The sequence below is a fragment of the Myotis daubentonii genome, chromosome 10, assembly GCF_963259705.1.
Source record: "Myotis daubentonii chromosome 10, mMyoDau2.1, whole genome shotgun sequence".
In the NCBI taxonomy this organism is placed as follows: Eukaryota; Metazoa; Chordata; class Mammalia; order Chiroptera; family Vespertilionidae; genus Myotis; species Myotis daubentonii.
Genome location: NC_081849.1, coordinates 31,700,846 through 31,728,379, shown reverse-complemented (window position 1 = coordinate 31,728,379; position 27,534 = coordinate 31,700,846). Strand labels below are relative to the sequence as shown.

The window sequence follows — 27,534 nt, the reverse complement described above, 5'->3', positions numbered from 1 at the left end:
CAAAAAATAAAATGAAAAAGTATCAAATTAATTCACCTCTTCCAAACCTGTCTCATGTAGATCCAGGAAAGTAAGGAATTACCCTTAGACTGTACTGCACTTATTTGCTCATTAGGCAGAGGGGCCTCCCAGCTCCCGTAAAAGGGAGGGGACCCATGAAGCTTAGAGAGGCTTTATCCCACACTCCTGGATAGGCATCGAGACACGGACAGCCTGATTCTTCAGCCTCTCTGGTGGGAAGGCTCACACCTGTTGGGTTTCCACGAGGACATGGCCCTCGCTTCTCACAGGTCACCTGGACCAAGCTGCCAGGTGTTCTAGACTTGCAGAACGCCATCCCAAGTGACAGCACGCTCACTGATGCGTGAAGTGTATGTTCAGACAGTTCAGTTGTCAGAAAATTCTTACTCATATTGAGCTGAACCTTCTCCACAATTTCCAAATTTGAGTGAAGACTTTGAAATATGTCCAAGGTCACACCAACATCCAGGCCACTGTCCAAGGTCACAACAGTGGGCAGCAGAGCCGGAACTAGACACCACTCTCGGGACACAGCTGGGAGCCAGCCCTGTCTTCATGTGGGGCCACCACCCCAGGCACACTTTCAGCAGAACCCGTCTGCGTTGTGTTCGCTTTAATCACGCAGAACTGGCTCTGATGGAGCTGAGAGCAAAGGCAGGGCAGCGCCGCCTCCCAGCATCCCCCAGGAGCTGGGAGCACCTTGATTCGGTGCGGGGTGGGGTGGGGTTCCCTTTAATAGCATATTTCTACACAACAGACACCCCACAGACTGGTGGGGTTCCTTTGCCCAGCCCCCCACCACCACAGAAAACCAGTGCAGGTCTCCCTGGTCTTGGTCTTTTTGAAGCAGCTCGCCCTCCTCCCGGGCTCCCTCCTCCCGATGCCACAGCTTCCACGATGTCTGCTGCTCATGACTCCTGCTCCCGACTTCAGAGGTTCGGGGATCTTTCCTGCTGCCCCACTTTCTGATTCTTGGGCCCGATCTCAGTGCCATACCCACCCTTTTTTGTTTCTGAATAAGCATATAGACTTTTTAAAAATGGAGATATAGTTCGCATGCCATACAAATCACTCACTTAAAGTATATAATTCAGTGGTTTGGGAATTTTACATTAATTTTTTTAATTGTGATAAAAAAAAATTTGCCGTTTATGTTTAAGCATACACTTCAGTGACATTAATTACATTCACAGTGTGCGCAGCCACAACCACTGTCTATTTCCAGAACTTTTCCATGACCCCAGGCACACTCTGTACCCATTAAGCGGCAACTCCTGTTCCTCCCTCCCCCAGCCCCTGGTCACCTCTATCTGTCTATGAATTTGCTTATTCTAGGTACTCATGTAAGTGGAATAATACAGCATCTGTCCTTCTATGTCTGGCTCATTCCACTTAGCACAATATTTCAAGGTTAATCCATACTGTAGCATGTATCAGAACTTTATTCACTTTTATGGCTGAACAGTATTCCATTACATACCACATTTTGTTTACTCATCTTTTGATGGGCACGGGTTATTTTCACCTTTAGATTGTATATTTTCTCCTCTCAGCCATTAGGAATAATGCTACTATGAACATTGGCATTCAAGTATCTCTTTGAGTTCCTTTGTGTACGTGCCTGAGAGTGGAATTGCTGGTCACATGGTCACTCTTTAATTTTTTGAGGAACGAACATATGGATTTTTTGCATTTAAACTGTTATAAGTGGAAGGGGTAGATCTTTATTAATTAAAATGTATCTATTTTATCAAAATTAATGTGAAGAGCTATAAATGCATGTTCATTCCTCACCTTCTCTCGAGTTCTTGATGGTTATCATCGGTACCACCCATTTGACAGTTCACGGTGGGAGGCTTTGTGACATCCACTCTGCTCTTCAACTGGTTACTTTAAAACTTCTACCCTTTGCCTTGCCGAGCTTTGGTACAGTCCCACGCTGCTTTAATCTCTTGGGCACACATACATGTTTTGTATGTTTGTGTACAGGAATTCCTGTAGCACCTAGCATAGGCCTTCTAGATACCTAACTGATGAGTTTTAATTTCCTTCATATCCAGTGAGTCTGCGCCTTGGTAGAATTCACTGTGCCTAGATATGTTTTTTGCAAACCTGTTTTCACATGTTAAATGAGGTAACACAACTCATGATAATAGCAGCTAACTTTTATAGAATACCTGCTTTGTGCCCTGTACTATTCGAAGCATTTTCCTTGTATTTCCTCACTTAATTCTCCAAATAAGCCTATAATATAGCTACAGTTATTAGTTAGCCACCTTTTACTGATAAGGAGACTGAAGCACTCAGAGGTTGAAAAGCTGCCTGAGGCCACCCCCCCAGCAAGTGCTGGTGTTAGACATCTGGCTGCAGGGCCCCGTTCTCACCTGGACACAGCTGGGGAGGGAGCCTGCTTCCCTGAACCAGGACAGTGTGCAGTACCTAGAGGAATCATCGGGCCCAGAGGTCATAGTGTCCAGAGCAGGGGCCACGCAGGTCACACGCAGTCACTGCCCAGCCCCTCCCTTCTGCCGGGCTGCCTGGGGCTCCTGAGTTGGCCCACTTCTCTGCTGCCCTTAGGAGGCAGAGAGCGACCTTGGAAAGGGGCTGGCCTGTGGCTGGCCTGTGACCTTGGCCAAGACATCCGTGATTGTCTGTCCCCATCAGGCCTCTATAAATACCAGCTTCTCTTAGCAAATCCGTTGGAAACTGACCATCTTACTTAGGCAACGGATATTTCTCAAAAATAGATGATCAATATATAAAAATAGATGAAAACCCATTTTTGAAATCTTCACAATAAACAACAAATTTTATATGCATCATCCCACCAGCCTCTCACTGAGTTTGGAGGCAGAAAGAACTGGTTCCCAGAGTAACCACACAAACATAAATATCTCAGAAAAAGTGCTGGCCGAGAGCCATCCATTGCCAGTTCCTCCTGTCGGCGTGTTGAGTTTCAGGATGAAGAGCAGGGTCCAGAGCAGCTCCCCACTAGGCATGCCCCCGGTGCAGCCCCTCTGACCTCACCTGGACACAGTGCTGTCCCCTCCCCGACCCGAGGGCCAGGCTCCCCGAGAAGGGGACTCTCGGAGGTCCTGGGTGCGGGCACCACAGCCATCCCCGCAGCACTCTCCCAGCAGAGAGGTTGCCGATGGTGTGAAGTCAGCTCCGATGGCTTTCTCAGCACGTCTGAACCGTGTGTGGGATCAGCCCCCCGAACCTCCCTTTCTCCCATCCGTCTCTGCATCCTGGCTGCTCCTGGGTGTTCCCGTCCCTCCTGCCTAAGTTCACTGCATCTCCAGGCCCCGAGCCTCGCTGTGCTCTCCCTTCCCGGTGGGGGCGTTCTCCCACACGGGCCTTGGGTGGCCTGGGGTTCTGGGCTTTGTTTGCTCAGACGTCCCTTTCTGGTGGCTCAGGGGTGTTGCCGCGCCAGGGAGAGCCCAGGCCCACTCGAAGCTTCTCACTCGCAGCTTCCAGAAGCGCCTGTGGGCCCAGCTCCGGCCCTCTCTCAGGTCTTCACGTGACAGTTGACACTCGTGTGCCCTACCTCCCCGCGAGGGCCATGGAGCAGGAGTCCCATCCGCTGCCCTGGCACCAAGGGGGGCTCTTCGCACGGCCGCCGGCCTGACCTGCTGGCTGGTGTCTCACCTCCCGGTTCTGATTTGCCCTGTCCCTTTCCAGCACTGTCTCCAAGCAGAGGAAAAACGTCATCAGCTGTGTCACGGTCCACGACTCTCCGTACTCCGACTCCTCCAGCAACACCAGCCCCTACTCCGTGCAGCACCGCACCGGGCACAACACCAACGCCTTCGACACCAAGGGGAGCCTGGAGAGCCACTGCACTGGGAACCCCCGGACCATCATCGTGCCCCCCCTGAAGACCCAGGCCAGCGACGTGCTGGTGGAATGTGACAGCCTGGTGCCAGGTAACTCAGGGCCCGGGCAGGTGACCTCACTGGAGAAGGCCTTGCGCTCTGCTGCTAGCAGTTTTGTTGCGTGAGAGCTGACAAGGGCCGGGTTACTGCAGATTTTGCTCCAGTCACTAAGGGAGGATTCTGCTAAACATCACGTTGTATAAGCGGCGTTTTCATTTTTTAATTCTGTAATTAGTACCTCGCTGCCTTTACAGCAGCTCTCCCTCTGATTTGGTTAATAAATCACAAACAAGAGCCACCCAGTTCCTTGTCTCCTGGTCTGGATGGACACTTGGTGTGGGGAGTCCAAGTTCTGGCATCACTCCCACCAGAAGCCCTGGGGTGGGGCTCTATGGGCAGAACCTCCCAGCCTTGCTCGGCGATGGTGAAACACCTTCCCACGTCTCAAAGGGCATGGCGAGGTGTGTGTCCCTCACACATTGCTTAATTAAAAGTATTCCCTCCAGCCCCAGCTGGTTTGGCTCGGTGGATGGAACATTGGCCCTCAGACTGAAAGGTTCCGGGTTCGATTCCGGTCAAGGGCACGTACCTCGGTTGTAAGCTCAATCCCCGGCCCTGGTCAAGGTGCATGCAGGAGGCAACCAATCAGTGTCTCTCATATCCATGTTTCTCTCTCTGTCTCTCCCCCTACCTTTCTTTCTCTCTAAAAATCAATGGAAAGCCCGGCTGGTGTGGCTCTGGTTGAGCATCAACCAATGAACCAGGAAATCCCGGTTTGATTCCCAGTCAGGACACATATCTGGTTGCAGGCTTGATCCCCACCCAGTGTGGGGCATGCAGGAGGCAGCTGATCAATACTTCTCTCTCATTATTGATGATGTTTCTCTCTCTCCTTCTTCCTTCCTCTCTGAAATCTATAAAAATATTTTTTTAAAAATGGATAGATATCCTCAGGATTAACAACAACAAAAGTATTCCCTCCATCCTGAGAAGAAAAGCTGAGATCTTACCCTCCTAGATACAGTCAGTGCCTGGCCCCAGATTCGGTAGCATCTATTCAGTGTCTCCCTGGCTCAGACTGTCCGGAGGAGAATGTGGGGAATAAACACACACGCTCGCTTTTCCGCCCGAGCTATCACCAGCCCGTCCAAGCCAGTCAGCGCTCTCACGGTGGCACCATTGAAAAGGAAAAGGACAGGAAATGCAGAAAGCTTTTGTTTAGATGTGAGGAGCTGTTGTCCATCAGCTGTTACTCATTCACCCCGTCGGCGTCACCTTGAACCTTCCTGAGTGGTTGGCAGCTGTACGGCCCATAAGGCCTGGGAGATCCAGGTGCTGCGCCTGAGGCTGAAGAGTGGAATTTAGGATGGGGTATTTGGGGACTTGTCCAGCCCAGAGCATAGGTCATTCTACTGTACATGGTGGGGGACAGGAGGACTTCTCTCTCCCCAAGCCCTCTTCCTGTTCAAGTCACCAAAGGATTCCCCTAAACACCACGTATAGGCAGCGTTTTCATTTTTTAATTCTGTAATTAGTACCCAGGTGAGTATTTCAGTGAGGACCTCGGCCGGTAGCAGCACCCTCTGGCCATGACCACAGGAACCTATAGGCAAACAGCTCACCCAGGAGGCAGGGTCCTCATACTTTGCTGCTCAGACGCCTGTATCCATCACACGTCACCAGTTTAAGTATTTGCCACGGGTGTTATTTCTGCCGTGTTGTGTGTTGATCGTTACCTAAGTACTTTAAATGCCTTTGTCAACACCTCGAGGCTGCAGCTTGGACTCATTTAATCCATGGAGATGCTGCCCAGCTGTCACCCCAGGCGGCCAAGCCGCCTTCACCTCTGTAGGAAACTCTTCCCTGGACCGCCATCGCGTGGCTGGATTTCATCTCGGGAGTAGCCGGGTGGAGTAAGGAGTTGACAGAGAGAAAGCTCTGAAAACCAGATTTTAAGCCTGAATAAAATAAACGCGGACAGCCGCCATGTTTGTGTGGCTTTGCTCTCAGGAACTGTCCCCCAAGAGCTCTCCATTCCGGAATTATCCCGTTTGGGCGCCCCTAAGGTTTCTCACACGAGAGCCAGGGCACCATGCTAACATCCAGGAGAGTGAGGGAGTCTTTCTCCTGTAAAATGGGAGAAGTATGCCCAGCCGGTGTGGCTCAGTGGTTGAGCATCGACCTATGAACCAGGAAGTCATGGTTCGATTCTGGTCAGGTTGCGGGCTCGGTCCCCAGTAGGTGGCATGCAGGAAGCAGCTGATCAATAATTCTCTCTCATCATTGATGTTTCTCTCTCCCTCTCCCTTCCTCTCTGAAATCAATAAAAATATATATTTTTAAAAAATAATAAAATGGGAGACGTGTGAGAGAGAGAACCTGGGAAAAGGAACCCAGTGCTGGGAAGATCTTTAGGAAGAGAAACACTAAAAAGTTGAGAATCTGGAAATTGGCTCCTTAACTCTTTACTTGCCCCCCACAAGTCCGCAGGAAGCCTGCACATCCCAGGTTAAAGTTTGCAGCCTAATGCGCGCGGCTTGGTGAGGGCGCTCCTGCTTAATTAACACACATTCTTGGGATTGGAGTTGAAATTCTGAAGAAAGATTGGCCTTTCATGGAGCCAGCAGGGAAGGAAATAGTTCTTCCTCGTCAGCAATCCAAAATCCAAAAAACCAGATTTTAAGCTCACAGCAAACTCAGTTGGCAGTAAAAACCTGGCCTGGCCCAGCCAGAGGCTGTTCTTTTGTGTCATAGTCGTATGTGTGCTGCTTTGGGAAGTGTCCCTGTGTTTTGTGGCAGAAATATTCATGTGTTTGGTGGGAGGGTGGTGTCGAGGCTCCTCTGGGGGTGACCTGATATATTGACTATGTACCAAATTACCTTCCTAAAATCGGAAATTTTGAATTTGAAAACTGACCCCAGGGATATGAGATAGGGGGCTGTAGACCTACAGGGTGAGACACTGAGGTTTGTAAATCAAGGACGCTTGTATTCCCAGACAACTCTGGGGATTCTGTAACAGTAATGATTCTTAAACATACGCGATAGCCCAGCTGGTGTGGCTCAGTGGTTGAGTGTTGACCTATGAACCAGGAGGTCACGGTTCGATTCCCGGTCACAGCACATACCTGGGTTGCAGGCTCTATCCCTGGTATGGGGTATGCAGGAGGCAGCCGATCGATGATTCTCCCTCATCATTGATTTTTCTATCCCTCTCTCCCTCTCCCTTCCGCTCTGAAATCAATAAAAATATATTTTTTAAAAAATAAAAAAGTAGTTAAAAAAAACACGTGATAATGGCCCTGGCCAGTGTGCTCAGTGGTTAGAACACCGGCCTGTGCCCTGAGGGTTGCGGCTCAATTTCTGGTCAAGAACATGTACCTGGGTAGTTGGGGTTGATCCCTGGCCCCAGTTGGGGTACGTTTGGGAGGCAACCAATCAATGTTTCTCTGTCTCTCTGTTCCTCTCCTTCCCTCCCCTTCTCCCTCCCTGCCTTCTACTCTCTCTAAGGATCAATGGGAAAATATCCTCTGGTGAGGATTAACAACAACAAAAAAACATAATGTGTCTAAGAGTTGGCTCAAGATAGACCTTATGCAGATTATGTAGGCATTGATTTTTTCTCAAGTAGCCAATGCTAAATTTCTCTTGCCCTTTTTTTATGTTTTTGTTTTTTGTTAATCCTCACCCAAGGATATTGTCCATTGATTTTTAGAGGGAGTGGAAGGGAGGGGAAGAGACAGAGAGAGAGAGAGACCATCGATGTGAGAGGCATTGTCTGGTTGCCTCCTGCACACACCCTGACTGGGCCTGGGGATGGAGCCTGCAACCGCGGTGCATGCCCTTGAAGGGAATCAAATCCGGGACCCTTCATCCTACAGGCCGACGCCTAACCACGGAGCAGAACCAGCTAGGGCTCCCTAGGCCTTTTAACACGAGGTGGATGGTGCCTAGGAGGGCGGCCAGATGTCCAGGTCGAATATCCCAGCTCTGAGCTTTGTCCGCCGTGGTGCCGGCGCCGCTCTGGGAGGGGACTTGGTGGCGAAAGTTACTGAAACTCTAAGACCACCCAGTGCAGCCCCCTCGCACAGACAGGTGAGGAAGCCGAGGGCCAGCCTCGCCCAGCGTAGCTCAGCAGGGTCCTGCCACCAGAGGCCAGCTCTGCGAGCCCGCATGACGCCTGTGGAGCTACACTAGCATGTCCATCGGCAGCCCTGAGCACTCCCCACTGCATTCCCCAAGGACGGGTCATTTCTGAAAAACAGAAACGGTTGCCTGAATAGCTGAGAATCTCAAGAATATGTCCAACAAACATGAGAAAAATGGAAGGTCCTTCTCGGTGAGCTGCTGGTTCTAAAGCAACCAGTGCCGCTGCCTCCAGAAGCCCCGTGGTGTCGTCTCTTATAGAGACTCCTGTTCCGAGGAGCTGCTGCGCAGTCTTCCCAGTGGCAGGCGAGAGGCAGGCAGGACCTCATCCTGGTGCCTGCCCTCGTTCTCAGTACTCAGTGCCCCTGGCTGCAGAACCTCCTGGCCGGGGAAGCCAGGAAAGCAGCTGGCCCACACCAGCCAAGGCGCACGCTGGCGGCAGCCACCCCCGGAGCCCCAGCCGCTGACCCAGGACACCGGCTGTGTGGGTGACAGTCCATCTCCCACAGCTCGTCGTCCCTCCTGTGTTCTCAGCCACGGGGTTTCTCTCCCAGCCTCTCCGGTCTCTCGGGCTAGTTAGGTTCTTTGGAAAGCAACAGGGCGAACTCTGTGAGAACATGTTGGAGCAGCGGTTCTCAACCTTCCTAATGCCGCGACCCTTTAATACAGTTCCTCATGTTGTGGTGACCCCCCATTTCATTGTTACAAATTGAACATAATTAAAGCATAATGATTCATCACAAAAACAATATGTAATTATATATGTGTTTTCCGATGGTCTTAGGCGACCCCTGTGAAAGGGTTGTTCAACCCCCAAAGGGGACGCGGCCCACAGGTTGAGAACCACTGTGTTGGAGGGATGCGAGGCTCAGGGAAAATTAAGCAACTAGGTCCGAGGTGGGGCCAGAGCCACAACTCCTGGGACCTGGGCCGGTCTCACCCGGGCCTGGGGCAGTGAGACTGGTTTGTGATTGGCCAGATCGGAAACGGTCCCTTCCTGGAAGACCCCTGTTGGCCCGAGAGGGGTAGCCGAGGACCCAGGACTGACCTGTGACCTGTTTCTCCTCCCGACACAGTCAACACCAGTCACCACTCGTCCTCCTACAAGTCCAAGTCCTCCAGCAATGTGACCTCCACCAGCGGCCACTCTTCAGGGAGCTCGTCAGGAGCCGTCGCCTTCCGGCAGCAGCGGCCGGGGCCACATTTCCAGCAGCAGCAGCCGCTCAACCTCAGCCAGGTAAGCCCGGCGCTTCTCACTGCCCCTCCAGTGGGGGCAGGAGGTGCCCTGACCGACCACTGGTGTTTGCTTCCCTCCGAGGGTCACCCTTGGGGAAGCTGGTGCCACTGGTTCAGGGAGAGCTGGCCGGAAGCAGGGCGACCTGTGTAGTGGCATGTGGCTCCGAGTGGCATGTGCCAGCGCTTGTTAGGATGGCCGACAGCTCGCCAGTGTCGCCCAGCACAGGGGGCACCGCTGCGTGCCGTGGAGGAGGCCACTCCCCGAGCCCGGGCCACGCGGCCGAGGTTTGGGGAAGGTGGGACATAAATAAAGCAGAGCCTCGGAGGGCAGAGCCAGCCTGTGTGTAAAGGGCCAGCTCGGTGCAGAGTGGACCCGGGCCTGTTTCCTGAGGAGCCACGAGGTGAGACAAAGGGGCTTGTGCTCAGGAAGCCCCGTGCGCTGTGCTGTGCCTGGGCCGTGAACTGAGGCCGCATCTGTCACCAGGACTGAGAATGCCCCGGTTAGAGAGGGCTGGCACATGTGTCTGATACAACGGCAGACAGCAGAGGTCTGAGAGGGCCTGCATTTTAGAGAACAAGATCTCACAGGGAGATCTGTGACCTATAACAGCAGTGGCTTTGTCTGTGTGTCAGCCAGCCTGGGGGACACTGGGCACAGCCTCCTTTCTCAGTCCCAGCTAATTTACTGCCCAGCACCTTCCAGAGGTGTCTTCTGTCACTCCCACTGCTGTGGCCTACTCTCCCTCCCCTCCCCGCTTCTCCTCTCCTCCTTCCTCCTCCCTTCTCTCCCCCCTCTTCCCCCTTCTCATCTCTCTTCTCTCTCCCCTCTCTCTCTCCTTCCCTCCTCTCCATTTTCACTTCCCCCTCCCCTTATCCCTCCTCCCCACTTCTTTCTCTCCTCCCCTCCTTACATCCCTCTTCCTCCCTCCTTTCCTCTTCCTCCTCCCTATCCTCACTTCCCCCTCCTCCTCCTCTCTCCCTGTTTCTTCTCCTGTCCTCACTTCTCCCTCCTCCTCTTTCCCTCTCCCTCCCCCCCTCCTCACTTCCCCCTCCTCCCTTCCCCCTCCTCCTCCCTCCCTCTCCCTCCTCCTCCTCCTCTCTCCCTCTCCCTCCTCCCCCTCCTCACTTCCCCCTCCTCCTCTCCCGTGTGTCCAGCCCCCAGTGCAGCCCTCTCCTGGTGCTTCTCCTTGTCCAGGCTCAGCAGCACATCACTGCAGACCGCACCGGGAGCCACCGCCGGCAGCAGGCCTACATCACTCCCACGATGGCCCAGGCTCCGTACTCCTTCCCGCACAACAGCCCCAGCCACGGCACTGTGCACCCCCACCTGGCTGCCGCCGCTGCTGCCCACCTCCCTACCCAGCCCCACCTCTACACCTACACGGCGCCCGCGGCCCTGGGCTCCACCGGCACCGTGGCCCACCTGGTGGCCTCCCAAGGCTCGGCACGCCACACCGTGCAGCACACTGCCTACCCGGCCAGCATCGTCCACCAGGTCCCCGTGAGCATGGGCCCCCGGGTCCTGCCCTCGCCCACCATCCACCCGAGTCAGTATCCAGCCCAGTTTGCCCACCAGACCTACATCAGCGCCTCTCCAGCCTCCACCGTCTACACTGGATACCCACTGAGCCCTGCCAAGGTCAACCAGTACCCATACATATAGACACTGGGAGGGGGCACGGGCGAGGGCGGAGCTGGGCGTCTGGCACTGAAGACGCCGCACAGCAGCAGTACAAGGGGCGGGGCGGGGACACTGCTGACACTTGAACTAGGAAGTGGGAGGACTGAGCAGAGAAGAGAACATTTTTAAAAAGAAGGGATTCAGGAGGGGATCTATGCTTTTTATTTTAAAAAGAAAAAGAAAAAAAAGAAAACGTCGGTAACAAAAACACAGCTCATGAACCCATTCTGCACCAAACTGGAAAGGAGAAGAGAGAGCGATGGAAGATTCCGGAAGGGGGGCCAGTTTCTGAAGAACTTGATCTATGAACTTTTCAGAGGTTATTTTCATATGGCAGCAAGTGACATTTAAGAATTTGCTGTCAGGGACACCTGATATGGAAATCCAATAGGTTTTTCATGGTTGAACATGAGAATTAGGGATTTTTCCAGAACTCTAAAGGGTCAACAGCCCTTGAGGTCAGGCCGCTGTGGCCTGATGTGGGGGGCTGGGCTGTTCAGGCTCCTTTGGGGGGAAGGGGGTGGCCAGGCCCAGGAAGCCCTCCCCCGAGGGCACGTGTTCTCTTTCCGAGCACTCTGGATAAATCCCTAAGAAAGTTACTCCTCAAATGTCATTCATAATGTTTGTTCCAAACTTTAGTTTTTTCTTTCTGAAGATTTATTTTCTCTTTGAATCAATCCCTAGTCGCATAGCAGGGCTGGCGGGCGTTGCCGACACCCGGTGGAATGTAGCATTCTGCACCCGTTTCTCTTTGTGTTCAACTCCCGTGATACCAATGGACTATCCTCAGTGTAACTGCACACAACAGTGATAGGCACAGGCATGTAACCAAGGTGGTGGCCCAGGCGTGAGCGGAGCGCGCCTGTGCGTCCTGGGCGCGGCCAGGCTCCCTCCTGACTTGACATCATTCCCTCCTAGTGCCTTACGGAACCAGAGCGCGAGGGTTTCCTTCCACGGTCCTCCAAGCAGCTGGCGGGCGAGTCGGAGCATCTCAGCACTTTTGTGCTGTTGAAACATTTTACTCTGGTCTTTCCTCTTTTTGTTTTTAAATTTTAATTTAATCTAATTTTAGTACCTGTTGTCTGTCTATGGCTGTTTGCTGGCAGAGGGGTGTCAGGGAGCTGGCAAGGCCGGAGAGCCCCCGGATGTTGAGATGTGGGGTGGATGGTGGGGGTGGACCTGGTGGGCGTGATGTTTTAGATGACTTTATTTGGACAGAGCAGGAGCGACTCCCCACCCCTTGCAGCCCCCCTCCCCCCCACCCCCCTACACCCCCGTTCTACCTGTATGGCTGCTCTGCCATTTGTGGGGCCAGAGGTCCCTCTGTGTCGCAGGAACGCTGGCCTTGCAAGTGGCTGACTCCTTCCTGGTGTGGAAAGGACAGAGGAGAGGAGGCCGCCAGCCGCCTGCCGCCTCCAGGCCAGCACACTTCCTGCCGCCTCTGTGGGCCGGAGCGCAGGCCTGGTCCCCAGCCGGGTGCTCTCGCCTCCCCCCAGGCCTCACTGTCGCACCACCCCTCTCCTCGGGACCCTTCCCTCTGCAGACAACCACCAGCCTGTGCTCACTGCGGTCTCTCCCTCATTACCTGGGCCTGCCCACGGCACCACTTGGCTTTGGTTTTTGAGGGTCTGGTGGGCAGAAGGCAGGGGGACATTTGTTGGGGTGACCAGGAGGCCTTCGGCCACCCCTTGGAGGCCCCTCCCGCCGCCAGTTAGGTTTCCAAAGAAATTGCCCTTTGCCCTCTTTGCACCTTTGATACATTCTGGACGTTTCTCAGGCTTGAACTGCTGGAGGCAGGTGGGGTCTCTGTTCACAGCAACTCACACTCATGAAGGTTAGGCGACTGTGTGGTCATAGTAAGGCTTTAAAGGGAGGCCCTAAACACAGGCTCTCCACGCTGAGTCCTTAACTGAGCCCAACGCCGCGTTCCCAAGGTGCAGAGAGGCCGCTCCGTCCTCGTCCTCGTCCCTCCTCGTCCTAGTCCCCTTCCCTCCCTCCCTCCCTCCCTCCCTCCACAGTCTCCCTTAAAGATCTGCTGTGAAAGGTGTTTTTATAGTGACATCCGACCTAATTCAGTGAGGAAGCCAAACCTTTACCTTAGCTCTTAGCTGTGAAATGTGAACTAACTCTGGAAATTTCCCCTCCGGACCACAAGTCCTACTTACCTTACAAAGAGGTCCCATTTATCAAGGCCTTAGGCCGGAAGGAAGGAAGGATGCTATGACTTTGGAGGGCGGACAGCCCCAGGGCCCAGCAGGATCCATAGTCTGTCTGATGTTCTGATGTGGGGAGTGCGTCCTTCTGAGACGACTGGAGACGGCCAGTCAGTGGGAGTAGTGGGGGCCAGGGGGGGGGGGTGTTGAAGTTGGAGGCCACACCAGCCTGGAAGGCCCGACTCCGGCACAGATGGCAGCGGCGCCCCACCAGGTCTCGAGCCCAGTTACCCGTCTGGGCTGCGCGTGGCCTTACTGTAGCATCCTGGGCCTCGCCCAGTGCGCGCCCAGCCCTCGCGCCCTCTGACCTTTCCGGAAAAGACAACCAGCCTTCCGTTTGAAGCAGATGACTCTGTCTACCACGTCAACTTTCACCTGACACTTCTTTCCTTTTCTTCCAGACCAGGAATGAAAGGTCCATGCTGCTCATAAAGATAATATTATTGTACTAATTATTTTGATTATTATCAGTGTAATTATTATCATTATCATTGTGTGGATATTTTAGTTGGTGTTTGAAATGCACACTTATTCCATGTATCTTTGTGTTTTCTCTTTAATATTTAAACTTATTTGATTATATCTGTGAGTATCTGAGTAGACAGGAAGGACATGCAGGTGTCCAGTTTTGTCAGACAAAGGAATTGGGTGAACTGTTTGCCATCTCTTCCACTGAGAGCTGTCAAGGAAAGATCCCCGCAGAACCAGAGAGAAGAGTCAGGCCTTTCCTCTGCGCAGCCTGGGCGCTGACCACACCGGCCGCGCGTGCTGAGCCCTGAGCGTGGGCCTCCGCCAGGCCCTGCGCTTCTGAACCCGGCTGCCCAGATCCTGGCCTGCTCATACCCGCCATGTACCTGTCCCGCCAAAAGCGCCCCCTGCCGGAGCTGATGCAGCCCCTCCCAGGGTGGCTCAGAGACCACTGTTCCCCTCCCCCCTCCCCCCTCCCCCCACGCTGCCCACTTCCTCAGTCTGGCCCTGCCCCCAGGACATCTCAGCTTGCAATCCTAAGAACAAACTAGTGAGCCAAAAAGGGTGGAGGGATGCTAGGAGGCCAGAGGACACTGACACACCCAGCAGCTGCGCACACTGCAGCCAGGGTGAGATCATTGGCCCACAGTGCCCTGATTTTTCCATCAGCAAGGTGTACACACACTGCCCACAGACCCAGAAACTTCAGCCCCGGATGAAGAAAGGGTTGAAATGCCAGCTTCCCTGAAAGGGCGGGGGGGGGGGGGGCAGCTGGGAGATGGGCAGGACCCAATCCCGCAGACAGTCAGCAAATGTTAGCCCGCTCCCCTAGTCCCCGCCTGCCTTCCTCCTTCAGCCCCCAGCACAGCTGTGGGATCAGAAACCCCCAGTGGGAGGCGCCAACCTCTGCATGTGCTCCTTGGCACTTGCCCGCATCTCCCATCCCGTCCTCCAACTGAGTCGCCCTAGCAAGTGGGATGAGCAAAAGGCTGCCCATCCCTAGGACCAAGCTCTCAAGCAGAGGGCTGTCAACTTAGTCCTACTTAGACCTCAAGTACCATAACCTAGAGCATCATCTGTTCAATAATTGGCTTCATCCTTCTTTGCTGAGGAAACGTCGTAAGAGTGAGAGGGGAAATGCAAAAAGACAGGCAAGGGAGACTGCCGTGGGAGCCAGGGAGCCGCACGCTCCCGCACTGGGCCTCGCCGGCCCTCCGGGATGTTTGCACCCGTGTCTCTGCGCTTAGGGCCTCTTTCGTGATGATTGGGCTGTTTCCAAGGGAAGGGTGAGCAGGCCGATGGGTGGGAGAGTCTGAGGCTTGATGCCAATTACTTTTGTGAAAGAGCATGGGGTTGATCGATTCAGAGGGACAAGGAGGGTGGGGCCAGCCGGCGGTGGTCTCTCGGACCGGATTTGCATCCAGGCCTTCCTGGCGCTGAGTGGCTTGCAGGCCGTGGGAGCCAGCTGGCAGCCCCTTCACCCCGGGAGGCAACCCGCCCAGACACCGGGCTGCTGGGTGTGCGGAGGGAAGGCGAGGTCGGCGCAGCTGCTAACGGCTGCTTTCCCTCGACCAGGCCTGTAGAATCGCAGACACTCGGTTTTGAACAAGCTTGTGGTGGAGGATTGGGGTGTGAGAGTGAGTGAGTGAGTGAGTGGAGCAGACTTTCTTGGAAACTGGAGGAAGGAGATGAGGAGGCTTGAGGAGCTATTACTGATGGGCTGTGGGGGGTGAAACTCCGTGTCCACGGGCTGACCCAGCTTTCGTCCGGACTCTGTCTGGTGCTGGGGGCAGGGCAGGATGTGGGGCTCTGGGACAGAAAACAGGAGAAAAAACCAGGTAGCAGAGAGGCGAGGTTTCCTGCCGCGGCCTTGCCGGGACCTCACAGCGCCAGCATAAGAGCTTTGCCACAAAGCATTCCCGCCCTGGGGACTTGGCGTGTTCCTCGTCCACCCGGTCTGTCTTTTCTCTCTGGTGTATCGTACAGACTTCATGGGGAACCCTCAAAAGGAAGCAGGCCAGAGTTGTCCTTACCAAATTGGAAAGGAAGGTGTAACTGTTCCTTTCTTTAGCCAAAGAACCCTTCCCGGAGACACCTCCAAACACGGACAGCATGATGGCATTCCTGTCTTTCCTCTCGGGGCAATAATGACATCGTTCGTGATGCAATTCCATTTGTCTTTCTCTTTCCTCTGTATCCTGACTTTCTGTTGTTACATTGATTTCAAAGCTGTACTCACCTTTTCAGAGAAGTAGATCAGTAACCCTAACGCTGCTGCTACTGGGGGGCTGGAGACACCACGTGACTGTGTGAGCTTAACTGGCCTCGTGTCACCAGGGGTCCGACCGGGCAGGAAGTTCAGCTGCGTTTGGGGGTTGGATGCGCAGGAGCCGGGCTCTGATGCCTTTGGACTCTCACTTCTAATCTCCACAGACTAGTCCGTAAAATCTCAGCCCGGCTACTAGAGAACTGAAGATGGTGAAATGACTTAAATGCAACAGAGGCTTTCAAAGACCATTGGCACCTCGCTCACTAGCATCACCCCACCTGGCAGAGGCTTCTCACCTCATTCCTGCAGCTCCAGGCCAGCTCTTCCCTTCAGACCCAGTTGACGCAGAAGGGACCCTCCGTAGGGCATGCTCTCAGAATACCTGCCCCAGAGGGACCCTCCTAGGTGCCCCCAACTCAGCTCCCACAAGCCTCCGAGAGCCCCTAATCTCAAGAATATTAGATTGACTCTCTCATTTCTTCTCAAAACCTGCAATGTCCCTCAGCTAACAGCCAGCATTTGTTGAATGCCTTCAGCACTCCAGGCCCCAGGCAAGCCCTGTGAGGGTGACCTCATGGCCCCATCAGAGCCACCCCATGTACGACGCCCCCTTTACTGATGGGGGGTGGTGAGGAAGCTGCTGTTCTAACAAAGAAAGAGTAGCATGTGCTAACAAAAATAAAATAAAATAGTGGTCTGAAATTGCCACATTTCTAGTGAAATTTTAGCTAAGGAGGCCTTAGCTGAGATAGGATTTTTAATTAACAGCCTCATATTTCTGACCATTTAATGGTACTCCCATCGATTGTGTGCCAAACACTGTGCTAAACACGGCTCATCCGTGAGCTTGTTTAACCTGGTCTTCAGAATAACGATGAAATCAGCAATAGGCATCCGTTACAGAGGAGGCAGCTGCCAGGGTCACCCGGCTGGGAGGGAGCGGGCCTTGGACCCAGGTCTCAGCGCCGGCCTCGGTGTCTCCCATGTTTAAATGCAAAGGAAGGCCTTGGGACGTCCCGCGCTGTGGCTCACTGCATGGGCCGCGGCAGCAGGTCTGCGCGGAGAGGAGAGGGCGTCCGCGTGGGAGGCGAGCAGAGGGGCGGCGGTAGCTTGGCTTCGGAGAGAATCGTAGGGGTGTTCCTTTTGATTCGGAATAGGATTTGTTTCAGGTCCCTTTCCAGTGTGCCAACTGGTCTAGTACTGCTGCTGCCACAAACTCCTGAGAGAAAAGGAAAAAAAATTTCTTCTTTAAAAAAAACATTTTTTTTCTTGCTTATAGTTAATTCTAGAAAGGCAATACTAAAGCTATATATATTTTTTTCCAACGTGCTATTTTTGACTGCACTGATAAACATCATGACAAGTCTGGTCTCGTAACCGCCCCACTCTTCAGCTCTGGGTAGAACCAGGGACGGGGCTCACACCGAGTTTGTAAATAATGTGCGGGTCTGGTGTCCAGGAACGTTTTCCTTTGTTTAAAAAAAAAATAGAAGAAGGAGAAGATTTTTAGAAAGAGGATCAAAATAAGGTTTTGTTTCGAGGCAGCCTTCTCGAAGCAGCGGGCGGGCGCAGTGGTGTGTGAACGGAGGGAAACTACAGGGGGGGAGAGTCTCTTGCCGCGGTCCGAGATTGGTAGCAACACAGAGCGTGTTTATTTTGGCTGAAAGGTGACAAGAATTTCAAAGTACTTTGGGACTCAATTTTTAATTTTTTAGAAAATTCTTATTTCTTATGAAACATCTCCTCAGTTGTTTTGGGTGGGCGTTTTTTGTTTTGTTTCTTTTTTATTTTAAAAATGTCTTTATTGACTGGCTCCAGGCTTGTCGGCCTAAACTCTTGGGTAGTTGACACAAGTTCTGGAGTCCTCTAGAACTTGAACTCCATTGGAAGCAAACCCAACTCATTGGCATTCAATCCTGGTTGGTTTCGGTAGGCGTGCTGGAATTCTGACGGAGCACCGAAAGGTTTTTCTAAAGAAGGTTTTAGATACATTATCTTACACTAACTGTGACCTAATGGCAATAATACCTCAACTGTGGGCATTCATCCTGGTTTTAGCCTCTTTTGAAGTCATGTAGCTGGTCTGCTCTTGGGATTTAGAAGACTGTGAACTCTGTGGGCTTGAGTGAATTCCGAAAATAGCTGACCTTCACGACGAAAATTAAACCGAGGGAGAGCTGATTCTCTGTCTGTTGTAATCAAATGTGATGTTCAAATGCACATGTTAAGTCTCTATGTTCTTAGCTACTGTAAAACGCTGTTAGCCTTCTAAGACAGCGAGAGAGTCACATTTTAAATGCGTACACTAAATAATTGACCGTGGATGCTGAAGCATATTTCTGGCTACATTTTATAGTTAAAGTGTTTTATAGTTTACATTTAAACTGGTACTTTAAAAAAACACACACACAAAAAAACACTTCTGTTTATAACTGACATCTTCAGACCCCAGCAAGCGGCCCCTCCAGCTGGGAGCCGCGCCCCCAAGGCAGGTGTCCCACCCATGCTGTTGTGTTGTGTAGCACTGCCCTCCATGTTACGGTTTCCATGGGAACGAGAGAGAATGTGAAGGGGTTTCCAGGTTAGGTCCACAGCCTGGGCCAGAGGCGAAGACCTCGTGCCATGTTACATCAACCCTTCAAGGCCCTGACATCTTAGAAGAGGCAGAGAAACAGCTACCTGGTTTGTTGACTTTGTCTTGATTTGAATGTTTAACTTATTAACTTATTAATGATCCACTGACCTCCAGTCACTAGGCAGTAGGAGACACTGGGATCCAGGGAGCCCGGAAGTGCAGCTGCTGGGCTTTCAGGGGAGGCCATCCATCCCTACGCCTATACTCATTGCCTAGGTTGGCCATATCTGCTGTCAGCGAGTCCTTTTCTCCGTTGACACAAAATAAATGCAAAAGGATGTGTTGACTCTGTTAAACGTGGATTTGAGGCCTAGGTCAGTGGGAGGGGGGCCTGGATCCTTCCTAGAGATTGTGAGTCTGCTGAGCAGGAGGTGCTGGGGACTGAGGGGCCCCTGAGGCCCATTGAAGGAGAGGTCAGACCTGAAGGTGAGAGACTTCAGCGCGAGGCCCTGTCCTGCAGGAACAGACCGGCAGCTGTGGGTTCTGTTGAGTGAGGAGGACCTGCTGTGAACTAAAGGGCATTCCTTTAGCAGATGAGACCTTGAAAACCGCAGACACCTGGGACCAGGGAGCTGTTTGTGGTGGTGTTTTTAAAATGCATTTGCTTTTTCCCTGTGAACTCTGTTGACAGTATGTTCTTATTTCAGGCTTTTGTTAGAAATCTTATTGTAAAATATTTTTCATCTTGTCCCTTCTAGTTATACGCCCGCTTTCCTCCGATTGGTTTCCCCTTTGCTTTAATTAACCAAATGAGTTTTATGTCATTGTCTTTGGGTGTTAACCATTTTGTTAAAACTAGAGGTATAGAAATTGGCTTTTTTTTTAAGTAACTTCACTGTATCTGAAAAAGGGCTCTGCCATTGCTCACTAGTTCCCTTTCAACCAGTCACCACACGAGCCTCTCCCCGCACCGCCTACCCCACTGGTGTCGTGTCACTGTCCCCGTGGCCACCCCGGCCTCTGCCCTGCTGTCACCACAGCCCCACGGCCAGGCACCCGCCTCCCAGGACGCTCTCTCAAGAGCCAGGAAGAAGGGCCCCCTTAGCCTTGTGAGGGGTGGTCTTGCCTCCCTGTGAGTGGCCTGCTTGGTCAAAGGGGCAATGGACTTATTATTATTTTAATAGTTTGGCTCAGGTTATGAGGACTTGGGAAGGAAAAGTGGTTTGACCATGCCCATTCTTTGTAGCTTTCTGTCACTGATGAATGGAACATAGTGTCCCCACCCCCACCCCTCCCTTCCCAGCAGGCATCCCTGTTGGCGATGCCTCCACATGGCATGGTTTCCCTCCCCGCCCCCCACGCGCCTCACTCGTGTTACTGCTCATTTCTTCGTAGCTTTCCCAGGGCACAATCATTTCTCGCCCCAAAGCAACTCCTCATCCTCTGTGTGCATCTTCTTAACCAAATGAAGTAGACCAGGAAGGCATACTTTGGGGCATCAGAATTTCTAGTTTAGTAGAGAATCACTGTGTAGATAGAGAGGTTGATGTGTATGTTTGTGTGTATATGTATATATATACATCAAACCAAATGGCGGGTAGGAGAAGCATAGCTTTACGGAGGAGGAGGTGGAGGAGGAGGAGCTTTTAGAAGTTTGAGTCAGTCCCAGGCTGCACTTGCCACACCTGGGTTGAGGCGTCACAGCTCGCCACAGTGGAAGCAGGTGGCCCTGAGCGCACCACCGCTCTCTGGGTCCCCAGGGTCAAGGGCGTAGATGAGGGAGGGAGGGAGGCAACGAATCAGAATGACTGGAATTTTCCATCTCGATTTGCTTTGACCACATGTATTGAGCTGCCGTCTCTGGTATTATATCACGTTTCCAAAAATGGTATCCATTAGGGTAGAAAGAGAACGGATCTGTAGAAATGTTTACCTTTCAACTGCCCGTGAATTTAGGACACTCTGAATGGAAGGCTCACGCCCCAGAATAAGAACAGGGAAGAGGAGACCAGGTGACGCTGGGTCACCAGTCCAAGCGACGTGGCTCCCTCCCCAAGGTCATCTCGTCCAGATCTTTCTCTTCCAGGTCATCTCAGCTCAATAACCCTATGGAAGCCCTGGTCTGTTGTGTTCCTTCACTGTACTGTTTCTGTAATAAAAAGTGTTAATCCACGTTAATCTTTGTGAAAATTATTGCGTGCAACAGTATTTTCTCGTGTACCTCCTTTTCCTACGTGAATTGTCCCGCTTTTCTTTTTTATTTATAAATGTCTACTTTTTTTAAAGACAAACCAATGTGTCGTAGACCTCTATGTAACCTACTCCTTAGTCTCATATTATAGGTATGTTATAAGAATGGATATTTTACTTGGCTTTAGAATGTTTTACAAGAAAAATAATTCTTATCTGATCAAGTCCTTGCTACTAAAATGCTTGTGTTTTTCATCATGACGTCGTGTGCTTCTAAATTAATAATCATTTTCGTTGTAGAAAAATGGAGTGAATTTATATTAGTCTTGGAAACTAATAATAGCATTGTAAATTTATGAGATGATTTTAACAGAAAAAAATTATAGAAGAATATAGTTATTTTAATTGTAATATTACTAACTGTAGGGTGAGAAGGGGGTCCCGTGTGGTGAACTATGTTATAGCTTGTTACTCACAGTTTCTTTTTGATCATTTTTTCGGTCTCTGAGGTGAAACGAGTTATTAATTAAAATTTGTAAACTCACATATGCATATTGTATATGTGTAGCGATGTAATCACACTTTGTCTTGGAATTACATTAAACTGTTTGGAATCACTGTCCACGGGCCTGGCGCGCTCATTTCTTCTGGAACCAGACCCGTCAGGGGGCTAAAGAGGTTACTGCTACGAGTAGCAGCCTTCAGAAGTATTTAGCCCTTCGAACGTATTTAATACATCTGAACACGTTTATAACCCAGCGCCGCATTTAAAATTCGTCAAGATGCCGGCCGGTGTGGCCCAGTTGTTTGGGTGTCATCCTGTGCACTGAGAGGTGGCCAGTTCAATTCCCGGTCAGGGCACATGCCCGGGTTGCAGGCTTGATCCCCAGTAGGGAGCGTGCAGAGGCAGCTAATCGGTGATTCTCTCTCATCGATATTTCTCTCTCCTCTTTTCCTCTCTTTGAAATCAATAAAGACTTTTTTTTTTTTTTTAATTTTGCCAAGATGCCCGTGTGTGGCTGCGGAGGGGCCTCACTTGCCTGCCGCTGAGGTCTCCCAGCTCCCTTCCCTCCTCTTAGCCATTTCAGCCCCGTCCGCTTCCAAACCCATCCCAGAGGCCTTGCTGTCATCGCCGTCCTAAGAGCTTTCCAACGTGCGTGCAGGGTGCAGGGTGCAGCCTCCCTCTGCACCCACGTCCTGCCCTTCCCCAGGCGTCCATGCTCCTCGCTGACCTGGGTCCTCCCCAGGAGCCCCTACTGGAGCCATGAGCTCCACAGCCCCCTCCTGGCCACCTCGGGAAGCACAAGCAACTCCTCCTCCGCCTCCAATGTGGCTTCTCATCACTCCAGCATGTTCATGGTGAAATACACACAACACCAAAGTTACCACTTGAAAGTGTACAGTTGGTGGCGTTAGTACATGCATCACCACTGTGTATTTCTAGAACTTTCATCATCCCAAACAGGAGCTCTGAACCCTTAAAGAACAACCTCCCAGCCCTTGGCAAACACCTTTCCCCTTTCCGCCTCTGGATTTGCCTATTCCGGCTACGTCACGTAAGTGGACGCATACACTCTTTGCCCTTTTTCTGGCTTGTTTCACTTAACAATGCTTTCAGCGTCCCTCATGTATCAGAATGTCCTTGTGAGACTGAGTAACGTTGCACTGTGTGCACCATGTTTTGTTCATCTGTTGACGGATAAGGGAGTTGTGCCCACTGTTTTGCAGACAGTGCTGCCGTGAGCACTAGCATGCACGCACCTAGTCTTGCTCTCCATTCTTTTGGATACACGCCTAGGAGTGCAGTCGCTGGGCTGTATGGTGAGTCTTAACTTGGCCACAGCTGCTGCACCCTCTTACATCCCCACCCGGAACACACGAGGGTTCCTCACTGACAGCCATCATGGCCTCTATTGCCAGTGTCCAGGGCCCTCAGGACTGCCAGGCTCCTGGCCCCCATCCTCTGTGCCTCCTGGGCTCACATGAGGCCCACCCACCTTCTCACCTGGACCTGCAACTCCCTGCTGTACCCTCAGCTCCCTGCTGTACCCACAGCTCCCTGCTGCACCCTCAGCTCCCTGCTGTACCCTCAGCTCCCTGCTGCACCCTCAGCTCCCTGCTGTACCCACTTGCTGTGGACAGAGTCAGCCATCTATCTCTCTGCTCCTACACCCAGGCTCCCAGAGCTTCTGGGAAGGCCTCCCACCCTGCGCACCTGGTCAGCCTGCCAGGTGCTCCCAGCTCCCTCCTGGCTAACGGAACCGCCCACTCTCTCCAAGCCCCCGCCCGGCACTCAGTGGAGGAATCAGGAATCCAGGTGGCCCCCGGCTCCCTCGGCCCCGCCCTCCCACAAGGCTGTGCGGGTCTCTCCCTCAGCCGCAGGACGAAGGCCCTGCGCCCACCTCGCCCCTCGCACCGAGTGCGCGCTTGTCTAGCCTCCTCTCCCTGCTTTGGACCCCATGCCCTTCGAGAACCAGCTGCTCATCTCCGGGAAGGTTGCCCTCGGGCTCCTGATGAGGTAGGTGCTTTTTGTCTACATTCCCAGCCTCCCCCCCCCCCCCCGCCCCCGTATAATTGCCATATTACCACATTGTCAGGCTTCTTTGCTGATTTCCTTCCCCCAAAACCACAAAACCCTCCCGGGAAGGATCTCTGTTTCACCTCTTTCTAGGGCGTCTGTTACAACGCCAGGCAGAGCGGGTGGTCAGTAAACATTTGGATAAATGGACAAACCACTCAGCCCATTTTCATGCCCCAATCAACCCTCATTTCCACTCCACATTCTGTGTCTCCTAGAATTCAGGTGAGACCAATGGAACCCAAAACACAGTATTCGAACGTGGGTTAAATCCGGTTGAGCCAATCCAAGTTCCATAAAAATCCAGGCAAAAGACTTGGACAAAACTCTTCTATCAAACTGCTTTTTACACTGTGAATGTGTCCGGGGAACACAGCCAGGGGCGTGGAGAGATGAGAGGACGCCGGGGAATGCAGGGCAGCTGTGCAGAAGGGTCTTTGGAAACTGATTTAAATCTAAAGTGAGCCCAGCTGGCGTGGCTGAGTGGTTGAGCGTCAACCTATGAACCAGGAGGTCAAGGTTGGATTCCCCAATCAGGGGACATGCTGGGTTGCTGGCTCCAACCCCAATAGGGGGCGTGCAGGAGGCAGCCAATCAATGATTCTCGCTCATCAATGATGTTACTCTTTCCCTCTCCCTTCCTCTCTGAAATCAATTTTTAAAAAATTATTTTTTTTAATCTAAAGTGAGAAACTCACTGCCTCCACTGTGCTCCCTTGGGCATAGCTGGTCCTGGGTGGCAAGGCTTAGGTTGTCCAAGTTACTCTCCCAGTGAAGAGCAGGAAGCAGACTCCTAGGTCCATAACAAGGCCTATTTCCCGGCTGAGCCAGGAGCCCCAAGGAGGGCCCCCCCACACGCCCTGCCGCCCAGCAATTGGATGGTGCTCTCCCTGCCCGGCAGCCAGCTTGGGACCCTGCCCAGGGGCTTCTGCCTTCGAGGGACGAGGCCCTGCATCACCACGCTCCCCAGGCCCTGTCAGTGTCCTCTGAAGAGACTGACTTCGCCTCAGCTTCCCTTGCACTGGCTGGCTCTGCGTGAGGGTGGGACATGGCAGGGTCCAGCAACACCCCAATCCTCACTCTGTAGGGAAGAGACAGACCTCAACGTGAGAGGACCTAATTCCATTGTTAGATGCTGATCTGTAGGCGGGATCTAGTCCCTCCCACTGAGACCCCGCCATCAGCAGCACTTCTGAAGGACTCTGGGCCACAGGCAGCTTGGAGAGAAACCACTGGACGTCTGCTTTCATGTCTGTTACGGCCTGTGTCAGTGTCTTCCTACATTTCATTGCACTGGCTCTCTGAGAACCTTCGTCCATTGCAGACTAAGCCTGTGGATGGGCAGCTTGGAAGAGGACAGTTTTCCCATCGGGAGATAAAGGGCCAGGACCGGAGGGAAAGGGGGATGCTTGGAGGAGGCCTTCTGAGCGGGAGAGGCTGTGCTGAGCGAGTGAAGCCGAGGAGGGAAGGCGGTTCGATGGCCAGGGAATGCGAGCGGGCTGTGAAGGCAGGATATTCCGGTTCAGTCCCAGGAACTGAGCTGGGAAATCACTTAACCTCTCACGCCTCAGCTTTCTTAGCTGTGAAATGCGGGAAGACTATCTGGACCTTCCCCAGTCCTTCCCTCACAGAGGTTTATATTTCCTGGATTTCTTTGCAGATAATTATGGCCAGAACTGACCCCTAAAAAAGCTCTCAGTCACTTATCCACACGCATGTCCCTCCATTTCTAGCCAGATGTGGAAGGTCTGAAGCAGGGGTCCTCAAACTTTTTTTTTTTTAATATATTTTATTGATTTTCCACGGAGAGGAAGGGAGAGAGATAGAGAGTTAGAAACATCGATGAGAGAGAAACATCGACCAGCTGCCTCCTGCACATCCCCTATTGGGGATGTGCCCGCAACCCAGGTACATGCCCTTGACCGGAATCGAACCTGGGACCTTTCAGTCCGCAGGCCGACGCTCTATCCACTGAGCCAAACCGGTTTCGGCAAGGGGTCCTCAAACTTTTTAAACAGGGGGCCAGTTCACTGTCCCTCAGACCGTTGGAAGGCCGGACTATAGTTGAAAAAAAACTATGAACAAATTCCTATGCACACTGCACATATCTTATTTTGAAGTAAAAAAGCAAAACGGGAACAAATACAATATTTGTATTTGCATGTGGCCCGCGGGCCGTAGTTTGAGGACCCAAGGACTCTGAGAGCCCAGAGAGCGGTGGGGCCACCACATGGCAGAAGCCCAGGTGGCTGTCCCCTAGCAAAGCCACGCTGGATAAAACCATAAAGAGCAAGAGATACAGCTTTCAATTATATTTAAGCCACTGAAATGTTAGGATTGTTTATTATTGCGATTAGCCTATCTTCTTATTATCTTCTTTAGCTTTAGCTCTCATGTAGGTTGAGTAGGGTAGCAGAGTATGCTAGTGTCTAGAACAAGCATGTCAAACTCGCGGCCCACGGGCCGCATGCAGCCCACAATGAATATTTTTGGGGCCCAGCCAATATAACGGTATGTAAAACGTTTTAATAAAAATTACATAACTTAATTTTTACAATATCCTGTTATACATCATTATTAATAACGAACTATAACATTTGCTAATGACTGATTACTATAATTGTGTTGCATTCATTTCCCTTACCATTTCTCTTCACTAATACACCGAATATTTTAGCAGCCGATTGCCACGTCATTAGTCTTGTACTGACTTGTTTGGTGTGTGCAACAGGGAATATTTCGCTTTCGGAGACCAAGAAAAATAGGTTTATTTGCACAGTTATGCAGTGTCTGGTAAGTTAATGTTCAAGAAAAAAATATTATTTTTATTAAAATGTTCTGTTATTTTATGTTAACGATCACTCATTTATTTCAGCCCTTTGTATTCAGCATGTCTCTATCAAAATATACCTATGTTTCTATGGAAATCGAAGCCTTTGTTTTTTTGCGGCCCACAGAAACTTAAACCTTGTTTATTTGGCCCGTGTCAGCCTTTGAGTTTGACATGCTTGTTCTAGAACAATGCCCCAATTGCAGAGGTTTAACAAAATAAAGGTCTTCTAGCCTGTAGCCCTGACTAACGCAGGTCAGCGATGGGAGCGGCTTGGCTCCATCCCGGGCTTTGAGTGGAGAGGGGCCACAGAATATGGGTGGCGATGTCACAGGGAGGCCTGCCATGGACCAAGACTTTTCACTATCTTTTCCTCCCGGCGCATGGAAGGATTGCATTTCTCGGTCTTTCTGAAGTTAGGTATTCAAGTTTTCTTTTTCTTTTTTTTTAATTGATTTTTTTACAGAGAGGAAGGGAGAGGGAGAGGGACAGAGAGTTAGGAACATCGATGAGAGAGAAACATCGATTCAGCTGCCTCCCGCACACTCCCCACCAGGGATGTGCCCGCAACCAAGGTACATGCCCTTGACCAGAATCGAACCTGGGACCCTTCAGTCCAAAGACCGACGCTCTATCCACTGAGCCAAACCGGTCAGGGCTCAAGCTTTGCCTTTAATCAAGGAAAGGTTTCAGGAGTCCGAGTCATTTCCAGGTGGAAGCTTTTGGGAAGCGATGCACCCTTCCCCGGTTCTCCCTCCCCCTAACTGTGATTGGTTGGTTTGGAGGAAGGCATTCTGACCTGCTCAGGCAAGGTGGCAGGCAGGTCTCGGAGCCCTGTCAGCGTCTGCAGCACGCCGTGTCGGTGAGAGACAGCCTCCGAGAATATGGTTTTTTATTAAGCACTTACTGTGGACCAGGCACTGTGCTACGTGAGCGAGCACTTCGTGTGTGAACTGCATAGCACAATGTCTGGCCCTAACAGGTTCTTACTAGTAATTAGTGTTAATTGTACTGTTATTCCAATTTTGTCTTAGAATTGTATGTATTCGCTCACATGGGTCCTGTGCCCTAGACTCTGGTCCAGAATGGATGTCACCAGGCGGGTGAGTATCTTGCTTATTTTTTTTCTCAAAAACATCTGAAAGTTTTCCTCGTTTGTGGCCCTGGAATGGGAAATGCAGGTTCCAGGGCCAGAGACAGCATGGCATAGAGCAGGGGTGGGGAGCCTTTCTTCTGCCCAGGGCCACTTGGATATTCATAACATCCTTCACCGGCCATACAAAGTTATCAACTTAAAAATTAGCCTGCCGTATGCGGTCAAACACTTAATTAACGCACCCCCAACGCCTGGGCAGGGCCAGACCACAGGATTTCTTGGGTCTTGTACGGCCGGGGGCAGGATGCTCCCCACCCCTGGTGTAGAGGAAAGGGAACTTGAACTAGAAGCCAAGA

At 51.9% G+C, this 27,534-nt stretch overlaps 1 protein-coding gene across 10 annotated transcripts in view; it reads left to right on the top strand.

Moving 5' to 3' along the window:
* The window catches only part of HIPK2 (homeodomain interacting protein kinase 2), a 182,468-nt gene extending 161,172 nt beyond the window's left edge, over positions 1-21,296 (top strand). For 7 of the 10 annotated variants that reach the window (XM_059711953.1, XM_059711954.1, XM_059711956.1 and 4 more), the window contains exons 13-15: positions 3,703-3,947; positions 9,119-9,279; positions 10,434-21,296. In XM_059711953.1, coding sequence (XP_059567936.1) covers positions 3,703-3,947; positions 9,119-9,279; positions 10,434-11,045 — 1,018 coding nt within the window. In that variant the 3' untranslated portion in view covers positions 11,046-21,296. The remainder of the gene's footprint in view (positions 1-3,702; positions 3,948-9,118; positions 9,280-10,433) is intronic. The other 3 variants (XM_059711952.1, XM_059711957.1, XR_009454725.1) reach the window with 2 other exon arrangements.
* The last annotated feature ends 6,238 nt before the right edge of the window (positions 21,297-27,534 follow it).